Raw genomic sequence first — 12,470 nt, 5'->3', positions numbered from 1 at the left:
CTCAGAATTCAGCCCAGGATAGCATTAGCCTCTTTGTGGAAATAGAAGCCTTGTGTAGCATGAAGGAGGCTGAGCCCTCGAGGAGGGCAGGGATGGGTGAGATGGATGGTGCAGGCACCTGTGATGTGCTCTGCAGCCCCTGGTGCCACCCAGCTGCTTCAGGACTCTGGCCCAAGCTGGCAGAGCTACCCGTGACAATAATTCAGGTTCCCCCAGGTGGCACAGACACGTTCCTGTCCCCACTGTGGGGCTGGCAGCCTCGAAGCCAACCCTGCCTCCTTTAGTGCATGCGGCTGGGGCTGGTTTCTTTGGCAAGTGCTCCGAGATCTGGCTGCTGTTGCCCAGAGGGGTGATTACAGTCCAGAGCCCCTGGGACTGGTCTGACCTGCCTGACTCCTGTGCTCCAGAGCAGCACGAGCACAGCAGGTCCCTGGCAGAGGGCAGGCCCCCTTCTCCTCACTTGCACGGGCTTGTCCCCAGACTTGTAGCCTCCAGCCCAGCTGGAAACTCCTCTCTGTGCCCAGGCCAGGAGGGAAGCGCTGATCCTGCAGGTGGGTGATGCTGTGGGGTTCCCTGCAGAACCCACACAGGGCTGGTTCCTCTCCCCTTCCCCGGGAAGGAAGGTCCGAGCAGGGCTGCCCACCTCCCACGGGTCCAGAAGGCAGGACGAGGACCCTGATCCCCGCTGACCTCTCTCCTCTCTCTTTCCAGATGCTGCGCTGCAGCGCACCCCATAACGGGAGGCTCGCTCGGACATCCTGAGGGAGAGGGCCCAGCTCCTGCCCTGCCCTCCCACTGTCACCTGTGGCACTTTACTGTCCCCCTCCTGCCGCTGCATGGGCTGTCCTGGCTCCAGCTCCTCGTGGGGCCCAGCCAAGTGAGGCTCCATGCGGCACATCCACGCGGAGACGTCCCTGCCCCCGGAGCCCAGCGCCGACTCCGGCCTGCCCCGACCCAGCGGAGAGGCGGCCTTGGAGCCTTCCTCGCAGCGCTGCACCCACCACGGCATCCTCATGGGCTACAACGAGACAGAGATCAAGCGCCAGAAGGTTTACCAGGTCTCCATCTTCTCCCATCTCTCCAGCTCCTCCGAGAGCACGGAGCAGCGGGCGGGCAGCCGGCCGGCTGTCAAGAGGGGATACCCCGAGCAGCGAACTCCGGAGGGGGTGCGGGATCCCAAACGAACTCACTGGGGTGGAGGGGGGGTGGACGGCAAGTGCGAGAGGGGCCCCGGGCAGGCTGCCCTGGAGGATGACGATGCCTTCGAGGACGGTCTGCTGGTGGAGGAGCTCTCCCTGTGCGGCTCTGCCCAGCACTTCTCCCATAGCGGGCTGCGGGTGGTGGAGCACCGCTGCGAGGGCAGCCCCAGCCCCAGCCCCAAGGCCAGCAGAGAGGACAAGCCGCAGGATGCCTCCTCCTCCTCCTCCTCCTCCCGGCCTCAGCACATGGCTTGCAGTACTTTGCACACGAGAGACGGTTGTCCCGTCCCGCCAGGGGATCAGCCCGCAGGCTGCGGGGAGAACGGGGATCGGGCGAGTGGCCACAACCTACTTGACCTTGATTTGCACAATATTGCACAAACGTCCCAGCTGGACTCTGCTGGGAGGAGAGAAAAGCCGGGGAGCAGCCCTGCTCACTGCAGCAGGGCTAGCGGAGGAGAGGAATGGCCAGTGGCGGCCAACGGGTGCAAGGAGCCCCCGACCCCGCAGGCGGTGCTCAGCCCCGAGCCTGGCAGCCTGAGCTCCCTGGAGAAGACACCTTGCGGGAGCAGCCGGGTCAGCGGCAGCAGCTGCCCGGCCAAAAGGAAGCTGCTGCCTGCTGGTGAGGTGGTGGCTGACTCCTGCTCCGAGGATGAGAGCCTGTCCCCACCGGCGAGGAAGAAGAGGGCCCTGCCGTGCCACCCGGTGCCCACAGCCTGCCGCAGCACCGACGCCAAGGGAGCCCCTTTCTGGAACCACCTGCTCCCTGCAGCCAAGGTGAGCATCGCTGTGGGGTGGGAGGAGGCAGGGAAAACAGCCTGGAGACACCCAGAGCTGTCCCTCTTGGGCACGTGGCCCACGGTGGCACGGCACCCTGTCCTCTCCCAGTGCCACGGCACGGTGGATAGTGGCCAGCCCTGGGACACGTCTGTTGCCTGCCACCAGCCCTACAAAAGCAGAGGCACCCTGGCTTGTTGCTGCTCAGAGCCGGGATGCCCTGTGCGTGGGACACACGCAGCTCCATCCCTGTCCACGTGCCCTTTTTGGTGACTGTCCCCCAGCCTGGCTGCCCCCAGCGCTGCCCTTGCAGAGTGAGGTCCTCCAGCAGCTTCCCTCGGTTTTCCAGCCTGGTCATGCCAGCTAGCTCCATCATCCCTTTGTGTTGTGCTGCCCTTTGTGTGGCTTCCAGAAAGGAAAACCCCTGAAAAGGGGGCACTTTTAAAAGGAAGCAGCAGTGAGGCCCTGGTTTTAATCCCCCCACCCTACAGCTGTAGGAGCCAGGCTGTGGGCAGCCCAACCCTTTGCCCAGATTTTGCATGAATCGCCTTGGGATAGGACTTTTCCCAGACTGGCCAGGGAGCTTTGTCGTACGTGTTACCCTTCCTTAGATGTGGTTTACGGGGTGGGAGGCTGCGTGCTGCACCCTTGTCTCGGGTTTTGCCACCATCTTCCTCAGCAGAGCCACTATGGGAGGGTAAAGACCTGCTCTGGCAGCCAGGTCTGGGTTTGGGCAGCTCTGCAGCCTCTCCGTGCTTCATGCTGCCCCGCATGCCATCCCAGCAGGGATGTGGGACAAGGCAAGAAGTGGTGCACGGTCCCTGTTTGATGCCCTAACACATTCCTCTATTTCATGTCCCTTCCAGAGCTCTGAAGATTGCACTGCGGTTGGGAGGAGGCTGAAGAGCGGGCTGCGCCTCAAATCGTGAGTGTCTCAGCAGCTCCTGCCCCACACAGCAGGTCCAGGGTGTGCAGCAATCCCAGCACCCTACAGCCTGCTGTGGGGTGGATGGGTCGGGTTGGGTTCCTGGGCATCTCCCCTACGCAAGACTCTGGGCTGTGGGGTGGAGGGAGGCTGCCCCTGGGGTTAGGAAAATGGCTCAACTTCTACCAGGGAAAGGGGTGGTGGGAGGGATGTGTCCCTATCAGGGGAATCAGGGGAGAGGGTTCTGCGCCCCCAGGGAGATGTGTTCTCTGGCCCCACGCTGATGCTTGCTCTCCTCTCCCAAGGCGACATCTCCGGAGCAGCCCCCGGAGGGGAACCCGCTCCTCTGCAGCACCCTGGGCCACCACCACCGTCAGCCACGCTCTGCTGGGCAACTTTGAGGTAACAGCACCCACACGGTGATGTCCTGCTGGGGAGGGAGGTGGGTCTGGAGGGCTCGGGCTGGGCTGGAATTGAGCTGGGAGAAGTTGAGCCCAACAGGAGCTGGATGCTTTCTGTGGCAGCTGGAGTGGGGCTGGGTTGCCTGTCCCTGAGGGCTTCGTGCACGTTGGCGATGTGATGTGGCAGCTGCAGGTTCTTTGCCACGCCAGAAGGCTGGTTTGAGGCCACCTATGGCTGGATGGGATGGGATCTGTCCTTGAAAAAGCAGCCGTGGTCCCTTGCGGGCAGTCTCCAGTCCCTGACTCTTCCCTCCTCTTTCAGGAGTCCATCCTGAAGGGGCGCTTTGCACCATCAGGACGCATCGAGGGCTTCACAGCAGAGATCGGTGCCAGCGGCTCCTACTGCCCCCAGCATGCCACCCTGCCTGTGGACGTCACCTACTTCGACATCTCTGAACACAGCGCACCCTCACCTTTCCTGGTACGTGCACAGGGGCTGAGCTCATGAGGGAGATAAATAGGGGCTGTGTCCAGACACTGCACGTCCTCAGGGGCTGCTCTTCTCTGGAGAGCTTGGCTCAAGCAGCCACACGTCTAAGGAGACCACCAGCTATGCCAGGAGCAACATTTAACCTGCAAAGCAAAGAGAAAGTGGGGTCTTGGCCCCATGCTGCGTCCCAGCTGGGCTCTCCGTGGGCTTTTTCTCTCTCTCTCTCTCTCACACGTGCTGTTTATTTTGCCCCAGGGAGTGATTGACTTGGAGGCCTTGGGAAAGAAGGGTTACAGTGTCCCCAAAGCTGGAACCATCCAAGTGGTGAGTGGTAGCTGGGCTCCTGTTGCTGCCTGGGTGGAGATATTCCTTTATCACAGAATCTTAGAATGGCTTGGGTTGGAAGGGACTTTAAAAACCATCTAATTCCACCACCCTGCCATGGGCAGGGATACCTCCCACCAGACCAGGTTTCCCAAAGCCCCATCCAGCCTGGCCTTGAGCACTGCCAGGGATGGGGCATCCAGAGAGTCTCTGGTATTGTGCTGCTTAGCTGGGGCAGCAGCCAGAATTTTTTCTGCAGAGTAGCAGCATGGCCACCAAGAAAGCACAGTGGAGGGAGCACAGGACCCCCAGGGTGCTGGCAGGAAGACAAGGGGGCAGGAGATGTGTGGAAGGGTGATGCTGGTGGGGTGTGTATGTGCAGTGGGGACGGGATGGGAATAAGGGAGAGGAGGTGGGTGCAGAGGATGAAGCTGTGGGTCAGCTCAGAGTGACTTGTGCTGGTTCTTCTGTGAGGGACACGGACTGGGCAAGAGCCGAGCCTCAGGCAAAGTCCATTTGGGGCTGGTGCGGGGCAAGGACAACTCTTCTGGTCCCTTGTGTCCTCTGTTGTCACCCCCAGACACCCCAGCCCTGTCCTATGGATCTGTTCCTGGGCCCTTCCCAGTCTGACCCCCCACCTACCCATCCTCTACCCCCAGACCTTATTTAACCCCAACAAGACTGTGGTGAAGATGTTCTTGGTGACGTACGACTTCCAGGACATGCCGGCCAACCACATGACCTTCCTGCGCCACCGCATCTTCCTGGTGCCCGTGGGGGAGGAGGAAGGGGCCACCGTGGCCCCCAGCGAGCCACCGGGCACCAGCCCACCCCGCAGGGTCCTCTGCTACCTGATGCACCTGAGGTAGGGTGTATGGGGTGGGATGGAGACCTGTCCTGGGCTCCCTAACCCTCTTCCCTATGTCCCTGCTTCACCTAAACTTGCAGCCCCCTCTGGGGTGGCAGCCTGACCCCATAGCATTGGGGGAGAGCAAGGACCAGCTGCTGTTGGCACTGGAAGGGCTGCAGGGAGCTGTTCTCCTGCCCCATGGCAGCCACCTCTGTCCCTCTGGAGGCAAACAGAGCATGGCCACCTTGACCAGGGGCCACAGGAGGGGAAGGAGTTGTGTCCCCACCTCCTGATGAGGCTGTCCAGCCTTCAAGTCTGAGGCTCTTCCACAGAATCATTAAGGGTGGAAAAGCCCTCCAAGATCATCTGCTCCAACCATGCCCCTACTCCCAATGTCACCCACTAAACCCTGTCCCTAAGCACCACATCCAACCTTTCCTTGAACACCCCCAGGGATGGTGACTCCACCACCTCCCTGGGCACCCCTTTCCAATGCCTGACTGCTCTTTCTGAGAAGAAATTTCTAATTTCCAACCTGAACCTCCCCTGGCGCGCTACTCGAGGCCATTCCCTCCAGTCCTATCACTAGTCTCCTCCCAGGTTTCACAGCTCCAAGTCGGGGAAGATCTACCTTCACGACGACATCCGGCTGCTTTTCTCCCGCAAGTCGATCGAGGTCGACTCGGGGATCCCCTACGAACTGAAATCTTTCACGGAGATGCCAAGGAACCCCTGCTACTCGCCCTGGGCCTGACCTTCTCCCTCACCCCGGGGCTGCCGGGGAGCTCCCAGCCCGCTGCTTCGGGGAGAGATGAGTAAAGGAGAGATGAAGCCCTGCCACCTTCACGTGTCGCCCTCCTCACCTGCCCCCAAGTCGTGGCTGTGCCCCCCTGCCATCGCCAAGGGGGCTTCATGAGGAGGGATGGGGGCAGCCCCAGGGACGTGCCCAGGGGTTTTTGCCTCTGCTGCCCCAAACTGGGAGGCACGGCTGGAGGCAAAGGGGGGAGGCTGCCCGTGCCCATCCCCGGGGCGCGAGCTGAAAGCGTGGAAAAAGTTTGTATTTATTAGTATTTATTGTCACTGGGTGGGTGGAGGATCGGAGGCGCTGCTTTTTTTCCCCCTACAGGTGCGGGATCAGGCCCCCAAACAGTGGGGGCTGCACCCCCAGCCCCATGGGGCTGCCAGGGCACAGCGAGGGCGGCCGTGGCCCCAAGTGGAGGGAGGGGGTGACCCTGTTAGAAGCCGGGGGGCTCTGTTAGAAGCCGGGGGGCTCTGTTAGAAGCTGGGGGTGAGGCTGAGACTCGCTGGGCACCATCTCGGTGATGTCTGAACCATGGGGGGGTGCGTGTTGGTGGATCCCCTCACCCCTTGGGACAGAGGAAGGAGGGAGCCCAACCCGGAGCTGAGGGAGCCCCGCAGGTCGCTGTGTGTGTGTGTGTGTGTGTGTGTGTGTGTGTGTGTGTGTGTGAGGCGATAAATTTGGGGTGGGGGAGGGGGGGGAAGAGACGGGGAAGGGTGGTGTTGGGGGGGCAGAGCTGCCTCAGCAGCCATCCCGCCCCCCTTCCCGCAGCGCCGCACCGGTACTTCTGTGTTGGGTTTTATTTAATAAACGTTTGGAGACCGAGCCCTGCCTCACGCACAGCTCCCTGAGGGAACGAGGAGGAGGGGGAGGGAGGGACACGAAGGGGAGGGAACACAAGGCTTGTGGCCGCTGAGGAGGGCCGGGAGGCGGCATTGAGGGCTCCGGAAGAGGCGGCGCGGCCCGGGGAGGTTCCGGGGCGGCGGGCGGGGAGCGGCGGCGCTTTGGGGGGGCAGCGATGCTGGGGCGGGCAGCGCCAGGGCTGCTGCGGGTGCGGCCGGGGGGGGAGAGCCGCTGGGGGGGCCGGGAGGGTCTGGGGAGGGGGTGTGGAGGGGTTGTGGCCCCTTATAACCAACGTGGGGTGCGAGGGAAGGGGGTGGGGGGGGTCTGTGGGCAGCCACGCTGTGTGGGCTGAGCCCACTTTGGGCACCTCGGGGTGCGGGGTGGAGGGGGAGGAAGGTGAGGATGAGGATGAGGATGAGGAGGGTGGTGGTGGTGGTGGTGTCAGGGGGCTCCACGCTGTGCCTCTCGGTCCCCGCAGCGCGCCCAGCAGCTGAAGCGTTCGGCCTGGCTGGCCCCAGCTCCGCAGCGGCTCAACTCCGGCCTGCCCGTCAACATCGGGGTGCTCTTCGTGCCGCAGCAGGAGGCCTGGGTGGTGGAGAGGATGGGCAAGTTCCACCGCATCCTCGAGCCCGTAAGGAGATGGTTTTCGGCCCTGCTGGGGGCTGGCAGGTGCCTGTGGCGGCGGCCGGGCGCGTGGTTTGCATGGGGTTTCAGTTGGAGCACCCGGGATTATTCTGACAGGCTGCCATCCTTTTAGGTGCCTGTTGGCTAATTTCTATTAAAATAGTGTTTTAAAAGCAGCGAGAAACCTAAACTCACCACGTTTGCGCTGCCTGAAGCGTCTGCAGCATGTCGCGTACTTGGGGTTTGTTTGCACGGCGCTCTCTGGGTGGGCAAACTTCTGCCTGGCTTCAGGGCTCAGCTGCCTGATCCCACCTTTTTCGCAGGGTTTGAATTTCCTCATCCCTTTGCTGGATCGGATTCGTTACGTGCAGAGTCTCAAAGAAATTGTCATTAATGTCCCAGAGCAATCAGCTGTCACCCTAGGTAAGGAACAGGCTCTGCCTCCTGCCCTTTCCCTTCCCCTGCATCTGTGGTGAACAAGGGACAGCGTGGGGACGAGGGGAAATGTCCCAGGCTCCTAGAATCAGAGAATCATTAGGGTTGGAAAAGACCTTCAAGATCATCTGCTCCAACTATCTCCTGAGTACTGCCACCCACTAAACCCTTTCCCCAAGCACCACGTCCAGCCTTTCCATGAACACCCCCAGGGACGGTGATGCCACCACCTCCCTGGGCAACCCGTCCCAGTGCCTGGCTGCTCTTTCTGAGCAGAAATGTCTGTGGACCCAGACTTACCCATACCCATGGCACTGTGACCAGCAGAACCCTTGGAGATCCCATGTGCCTCTCTAGGCTGCTCCACTTCTTGCCATAATGAATACAGCAGGAAATAATCAATTTTTCAGATTTCAAAAGTTTTCATTTGTTGAACCAGGAAAAATCTCCTGGGTTTTTGTAAATGACACATAAAAATTCTGGATCTGGTTGGTGGACTTGTCTGTTATAATTCTAGTATTAAGTTTCTTTTTTTTTTTCCCCTCCTAAATCTTTTACCTGTTAAGATAGCTACAGCATGAGATGTTTTGATCTTGACACCTGAGGTTTCTGGTGTATTTAAAAGTCAGAGTGAGGCGCTTTGTAGGGAGTATAGGGATCCTTCTGACAAAGCATTTTACACAAGGAAACCTATTTCAGCTGATCCCTCTCTCCATGCTACACAGTTGACAACAGGAAGGAGGGGGATGACTGTGCCCAGCTCTATTAATTCTGTCAGGGGAGAGGGGGGCTGCCATGCCTTTTCTCCTCTGTTTTAGTAAACAGGATGTGTCATTCTTTTCCCGGCAGATAACGTCACCCTGCAGATTGATGGAGTGCTCTATCTGCGGGTCATGGACCCCTACAAGGTACCGTCCCTGCTGTCCTGGGGCCCAGCTTGACCCTGGAGGCACGAGGCAGCTTGCAGCCTCCCATACCCGTGGCTGTGCCCTGCAGGCTCTGTGTGTGCAGCCTCACACAGCTGGCTGCCGTGGCCAGCCTCTCCTGGCATTTTTCTCTTTCTAATGCACGCTTCAGCCCCTGTCGGGCTTGCTGTGCTCCACGAGTGGGTGGGCTGAGCGTCCCCTTTGTTGGGACTGCTCCCTTGGAGGAAGAAATCAATGGGGGTGTCTGTGGCAGGTTTTTCATCTTGGCACAACCTTTCCTCACCTTGCCTCTTTTGGGATCCCTTTCAGCAACACCACGGACTCTTCTTGTTTTTGCTTCTGTTCCCCAGGCCAGTTATGGGGTGGAAGATCCTGAATATGCCGTGACGCAGCTGGCCCAGACCACCATGAGATCTGAACTTGGCAAACTCTCCCTCGACAGAGTGTTCCGGGTGAGCAGGGGAGGTGGATACCAGCACTGCCAACGTCTGGCATCAAGTCAGCTACACTTTGCTTAGGCCCAGTGATGAGTATCCTGGCTGAAGTGGTTCAGGGGGGCTGTAACCCTTACTGGACAGAAGCAGGAGCTGTTTGCGTTCCTGGGACATCTCTGTATCCAGCTGTAGACCAGATGCTTGCATCAGCAATTTCAGTTTGGGGCACTGCCCTTTCTAGGAGAAGGTGACCCCTCCGAGAGATGTGGGAAGCCTCTTGGCCTGCCCTACACTTGTGGAGTTGGGATTTTCTGGCTGACCTTTGCCCACAAGATGAGGTGTCTGTTTCCCTTCTGACTCCTGTCTCATGCTAAGCACCTCTCCTTTGTTCTCTGCTGTTTCTTTTGTGCCTGCCAGGAGCGTGAGTCCCTCAATGCCAACATAGTGGATGCAATCAACCAAGCCTCAGACTGCTGGGGCATCCGGTGCCTGCGATATGAGATTAAGGACATCCACGTGCCCCCAAGGGTGAAGGAATCTATGCAGATGCAGGTTCGTCTCTCTGGGTGGGCAATCTGGAAGGAGAGGGAAGTTTCCTCTTCCACAAAGCAAGGCTGTTCTCCATCCAGAGGTGGCTGCGCTCTGGGCCATCCTGCAGGGAGGGAAGCCTGTTGGCACTTTGGCTGTGAGCACACAGCTGTTGAGTAAATAATGCCCATTCTTATTTCTGCAGTGGTGACACCTGCCTAGTGCATACAAGCTCTGCCAGCTGTTTTTAAAATCCCCGGGGCCTGTTGGGCTCTGCAGGAAGCAAATCCCAGAGCTGGAGGTCTCCCCTTGAGGAAAGGGGGCCCAGGGCAGGCATGGAAGGGGAGGACGGGAAGCAGGCTGGCCGGTTAGGTGTGGACCAGACTGAGGAGGGTTTTGTGGGCTGGTGGGTGTTTGTGGGAGCAGTTTCAGTGAGCTGGTGGTGCCCAGCAGCGTTACAGCGTGTGCCCCACATGGAGGCAGTGTGGCATATTGTGAGCAGCATGCCCAGGGCTGGGGCAGCGTGGCGTGGTGTGGTTTGGGCTCACTGCTGCAGCAAACTGCATCTGGGAAGCAGAACCAGCCCTCTCTCAGTTCTGTAGCTGTCTTCTTACCCTTTGCTAAGCTGCCCTTGCCCAGCAGGAACATAGAAGTGTCTTTGCTGTGCTTGCCCCATGAGTGGGATTCCCCCAAGTGGCTGTGGCAGGCAGGCATCTGACCTGTGTTTGCAGGTGGAGGCAGAGCGACGGAAGCGTGCGACAGTGCTGGAGTCAGAGGGGACGCGGGAATCTGCTATCAACGTGGCTGAGGGGCAGAAGCAGGCCCAGATCCTGGCGTCGGAAGCTGAGAAGGCTGAGCAAATCAACAAAGCTGCTGGTAGCACCTTTGGCTAGAACATGCCCTGAACACCAGGGGATCTGCACCCCTCTGTATTGAGGGGTGGTGCTCCCTGGGAGCAGATTGCACTGCTGTGAGCCAGGCTGCCTCAGCTGCTCTCATCCTCCCTGCTGGGACCCTTGGGCTGTGCTGCAGCTGGTGGTGCTTCCCAAAGCCTGGGGCAGCAGGAGAGGTGTTGCAGGACAATCGTAGTGCTATCGTTAGAGAAAAGGAGGCGTTGCATGCACCACGTTTTCTTGATATACTTCTTGCAAGCGTGTTGTCACAGTTCTGATCTGCATTCCGTGCTTCCTTGCAGGAGAAGCCAATGCCATGCTGGTCAGGGCCAAGGCCAAGGCTGAGGCAATTCAGCTCCTGGCAGCTGCCCTGGCCCAGCAGGTGAGTGAGGGCTCCTTGGGGCAGCCAAAGCTTTGGTGCCAGCACGGGGAGGTGATCCCAAAGCTGGGGTGGCACCTGGCTTCCTCGCAGATACCCCCTGGCATCCTAGCAAAGAGTTCTGCTGACACCTGGGGCAGGCTGGGGGTGCGGGCACAGCTGAGCTCTTGGTGGTGCCTGGATCAGCCTCCTTCATGCTGAGCCTCGGCCGTCTCTCCGCAGCACGGTAGCGCGGCTGCCTCCCTCTCTGTGGCCGAGCAGTACGTGAACGCCTTCTCCAAGCTTGCCAAAGACTCCAACACGGTCCTGCTGCCAGCCAACACCGGCGACATCACCCACATGGTTGCACAGGTCAGTGTCAGAGGAGGAGGGACCCTGCCTCTCGTCAGAGGCTGAGGGAGGTGAAGCTCGCAGCCCCTGTTGAGGAGGTGGTGGTGCTGGGAGAGGAGAGGTGTGGACATGAGGAGGAATTTGGCCCGGTGGGTGGGTGTGAAATAGAAGGTGTGGGCTGGGGAAGCTGCTTTGCAGCATCCTGTGGGAACTGGAGGGTCTCTGTTGTAGCAGCCCCTGGCTGTGGGGCTGGCCTGAGCCAGCTTGCAGCTGTAGGAGACAGGACCCTTCTCTTCGTGCCAAAATAAGCTGGCAAAAGTATGAGGTGAGTGATGACTTTCTGTCTCCTTGAGGTGGAAGTTTGCCTCTTCCCTCTCCATCCCTGAAGAAAAAGGACTGAACAGGGATTTGGGTAACTGAAGGCACCACTGAACTGGCAGGAGTCCTCCATGAGGCTGACTGATCTTGTGGTGTAGCACAGTGACATCAGGGCCACGAACAGAGCCCCTTTAGAGACTGCTGGGGCCCTGCCTCCTTGTGGGACCTGCCCTGTCCCAGCCCTGTGTGTGCCCTGTCCAAAATCGCCACAGCCCCACAGCAGGGACACTTCTCGCTGCCCCACAGGGCCTTCTCCAGAGACCTTCCTGGTCCCCATAAGCATGCGTTGTCTCTCCTCCCTGATGGCTCTGTCATTCCCTGCAGGCCCTGGGCATCTACACCACGCTGACCAAGACGCAAGCTGTGAAGACTCAGGACGAGATACCTCCGGCCCACGGGGACCCGCAGCCCCCCAGCACGGAGGTGCTGAAGGCAGAGCAGGCGACCTCCAGCTAGCGGGGCCTGGAGGACACTGGACACACCGACGGCGCAGCACCTGCCAGAGTGGGGATATTTGCTCAGGGCCTGCTGGGCTGTGGGGAGCTCTGCTCCGCTGCCCTCCCCAGTGGGACTCTCTTCCTTCCCTTAGCCCTAATTTTGTATTCAGATTTAATCATGTAATAAATAGTCCTGGTGCTGCAGCACATCCTGGTGGTGCTCAGGGCTGTGTATCGATGTGGGGTGAGGTGGTGTTCATCCTGAGCCAACTCGGGGGGCGGGATAATCTTCAGAGGATTGCTCTGGGGGGCTGCGGGCTGCCTGTCCCTGTGGCTGGATTTTCGTGCAGCCTCACACCGGGCTGGGTTTCACCTCAGTGTGGCAGCTCGAGCTGTCGCTGCTGTCCTCAGGGGATGGGGACTGGGACAGAGGTGCAGTGGGTACTGGTGCAACTGGTGTCAGTGCCCAGCGAGGGCTCATGGCCTGCTCTGAGGAGA

At 59.8% G+C, this 12,470-nt stretch overlaps 2 protein-coding genes across 15 annotated transcripts in view; both read left to right on the top strand.

The window, feature by feature from the left end:
- Nucleotides 1–6,363, top strand: part of ATOSB (atos homolog B) — a 33,786-nt gene extending 27,423 nt beyond the window's left edge. For 12 of the 14 annotated variants that reach the window (XM_068667373.1, XM_068667372.1, XM_068667376.1 and 9 more), the window contains 7 exons: nt 712–1,976; nt 2,843–2,901; nt 3,207–3,303; nt 3,625–3,783; nt 4,048–4,116; nt 4,776–4,981; nt 5,567–6,363. In XM_068667373.1, the coding sequence (XP_068523474.1) occupies nt 888–1,976; nt 2,843–2,901; nt 3,207–3,303; nt 3,625–3,783; nt 4,048–4,116; nt 4,776–4,981; nt 5,567–5,720 (1,833 nt within the window). In that variant the 5' untranslated portion in view covers nt 712–887 and the 3' untranslated portion in view covers nt 5,721–6,363. Of the gene's footprint in view, nt 1–407; nt 552–711; nt 1,977–2,842; nt 2,902–3,206; nt 3,304–3,624; nt 3,784–4,047; nt 4,117–4,775; nt 4,982–5,566 lie in introns of all 14 variants that reach the window. The other 2 variants (XM_068667386.1, XM_068667388.1) reach the window with 2 other exon arrangements.
- Nucleotides 6,364–6,693: 330 nt separating this feature from the next.
- On the top strand, nt 6,694–12,181 carry STOML2 (stomatin like 2). The gene is made up of 10 exons (XM_068667394.1): nt 6,694–6,816; nt 7,087–7,239; nt 7,556–7,655; nt 8,517–8,575; nt 8,944–9,045; nt 9,445–9,579; nt 10,287–10,431; nt 10,751–10,830; nt 11,050–11,178; nt 11,860–12,181. Exons 1-10 carry the CDS (start codon nt 6,784–6,786, stop codon nt 11,989–11,991), a joined length of 1,068 nt encoding a protein of 355 aa, XP_068523495.1. The 5' UTR covers nt 6,694–6,783; the 3' UTR covers nt 11,992–12,181.
- Nucleotides 12,182–12,470: the final 289 nt, after the last annotated feature.

The sequence above is a fragment of the Anas acuta genome, chromosome Z (assembly GCF_963932015.1).
Source record: "Anas acuta chromosome Z, bAnaAcu1.1, whole genome shotgun sequence".
Taxonomy (NCBI): domain Eukaryota; kingdom Metazoa; phylum Chordata; class Aves; order Anseriformes; family Anatidae; genus Anas; species Anas acuta.
The sequence above is the reverse complement of the archived record's forward strand: the minus strand, read 5'-3'. Positions and strand labels throughout refer to the sequence as shown.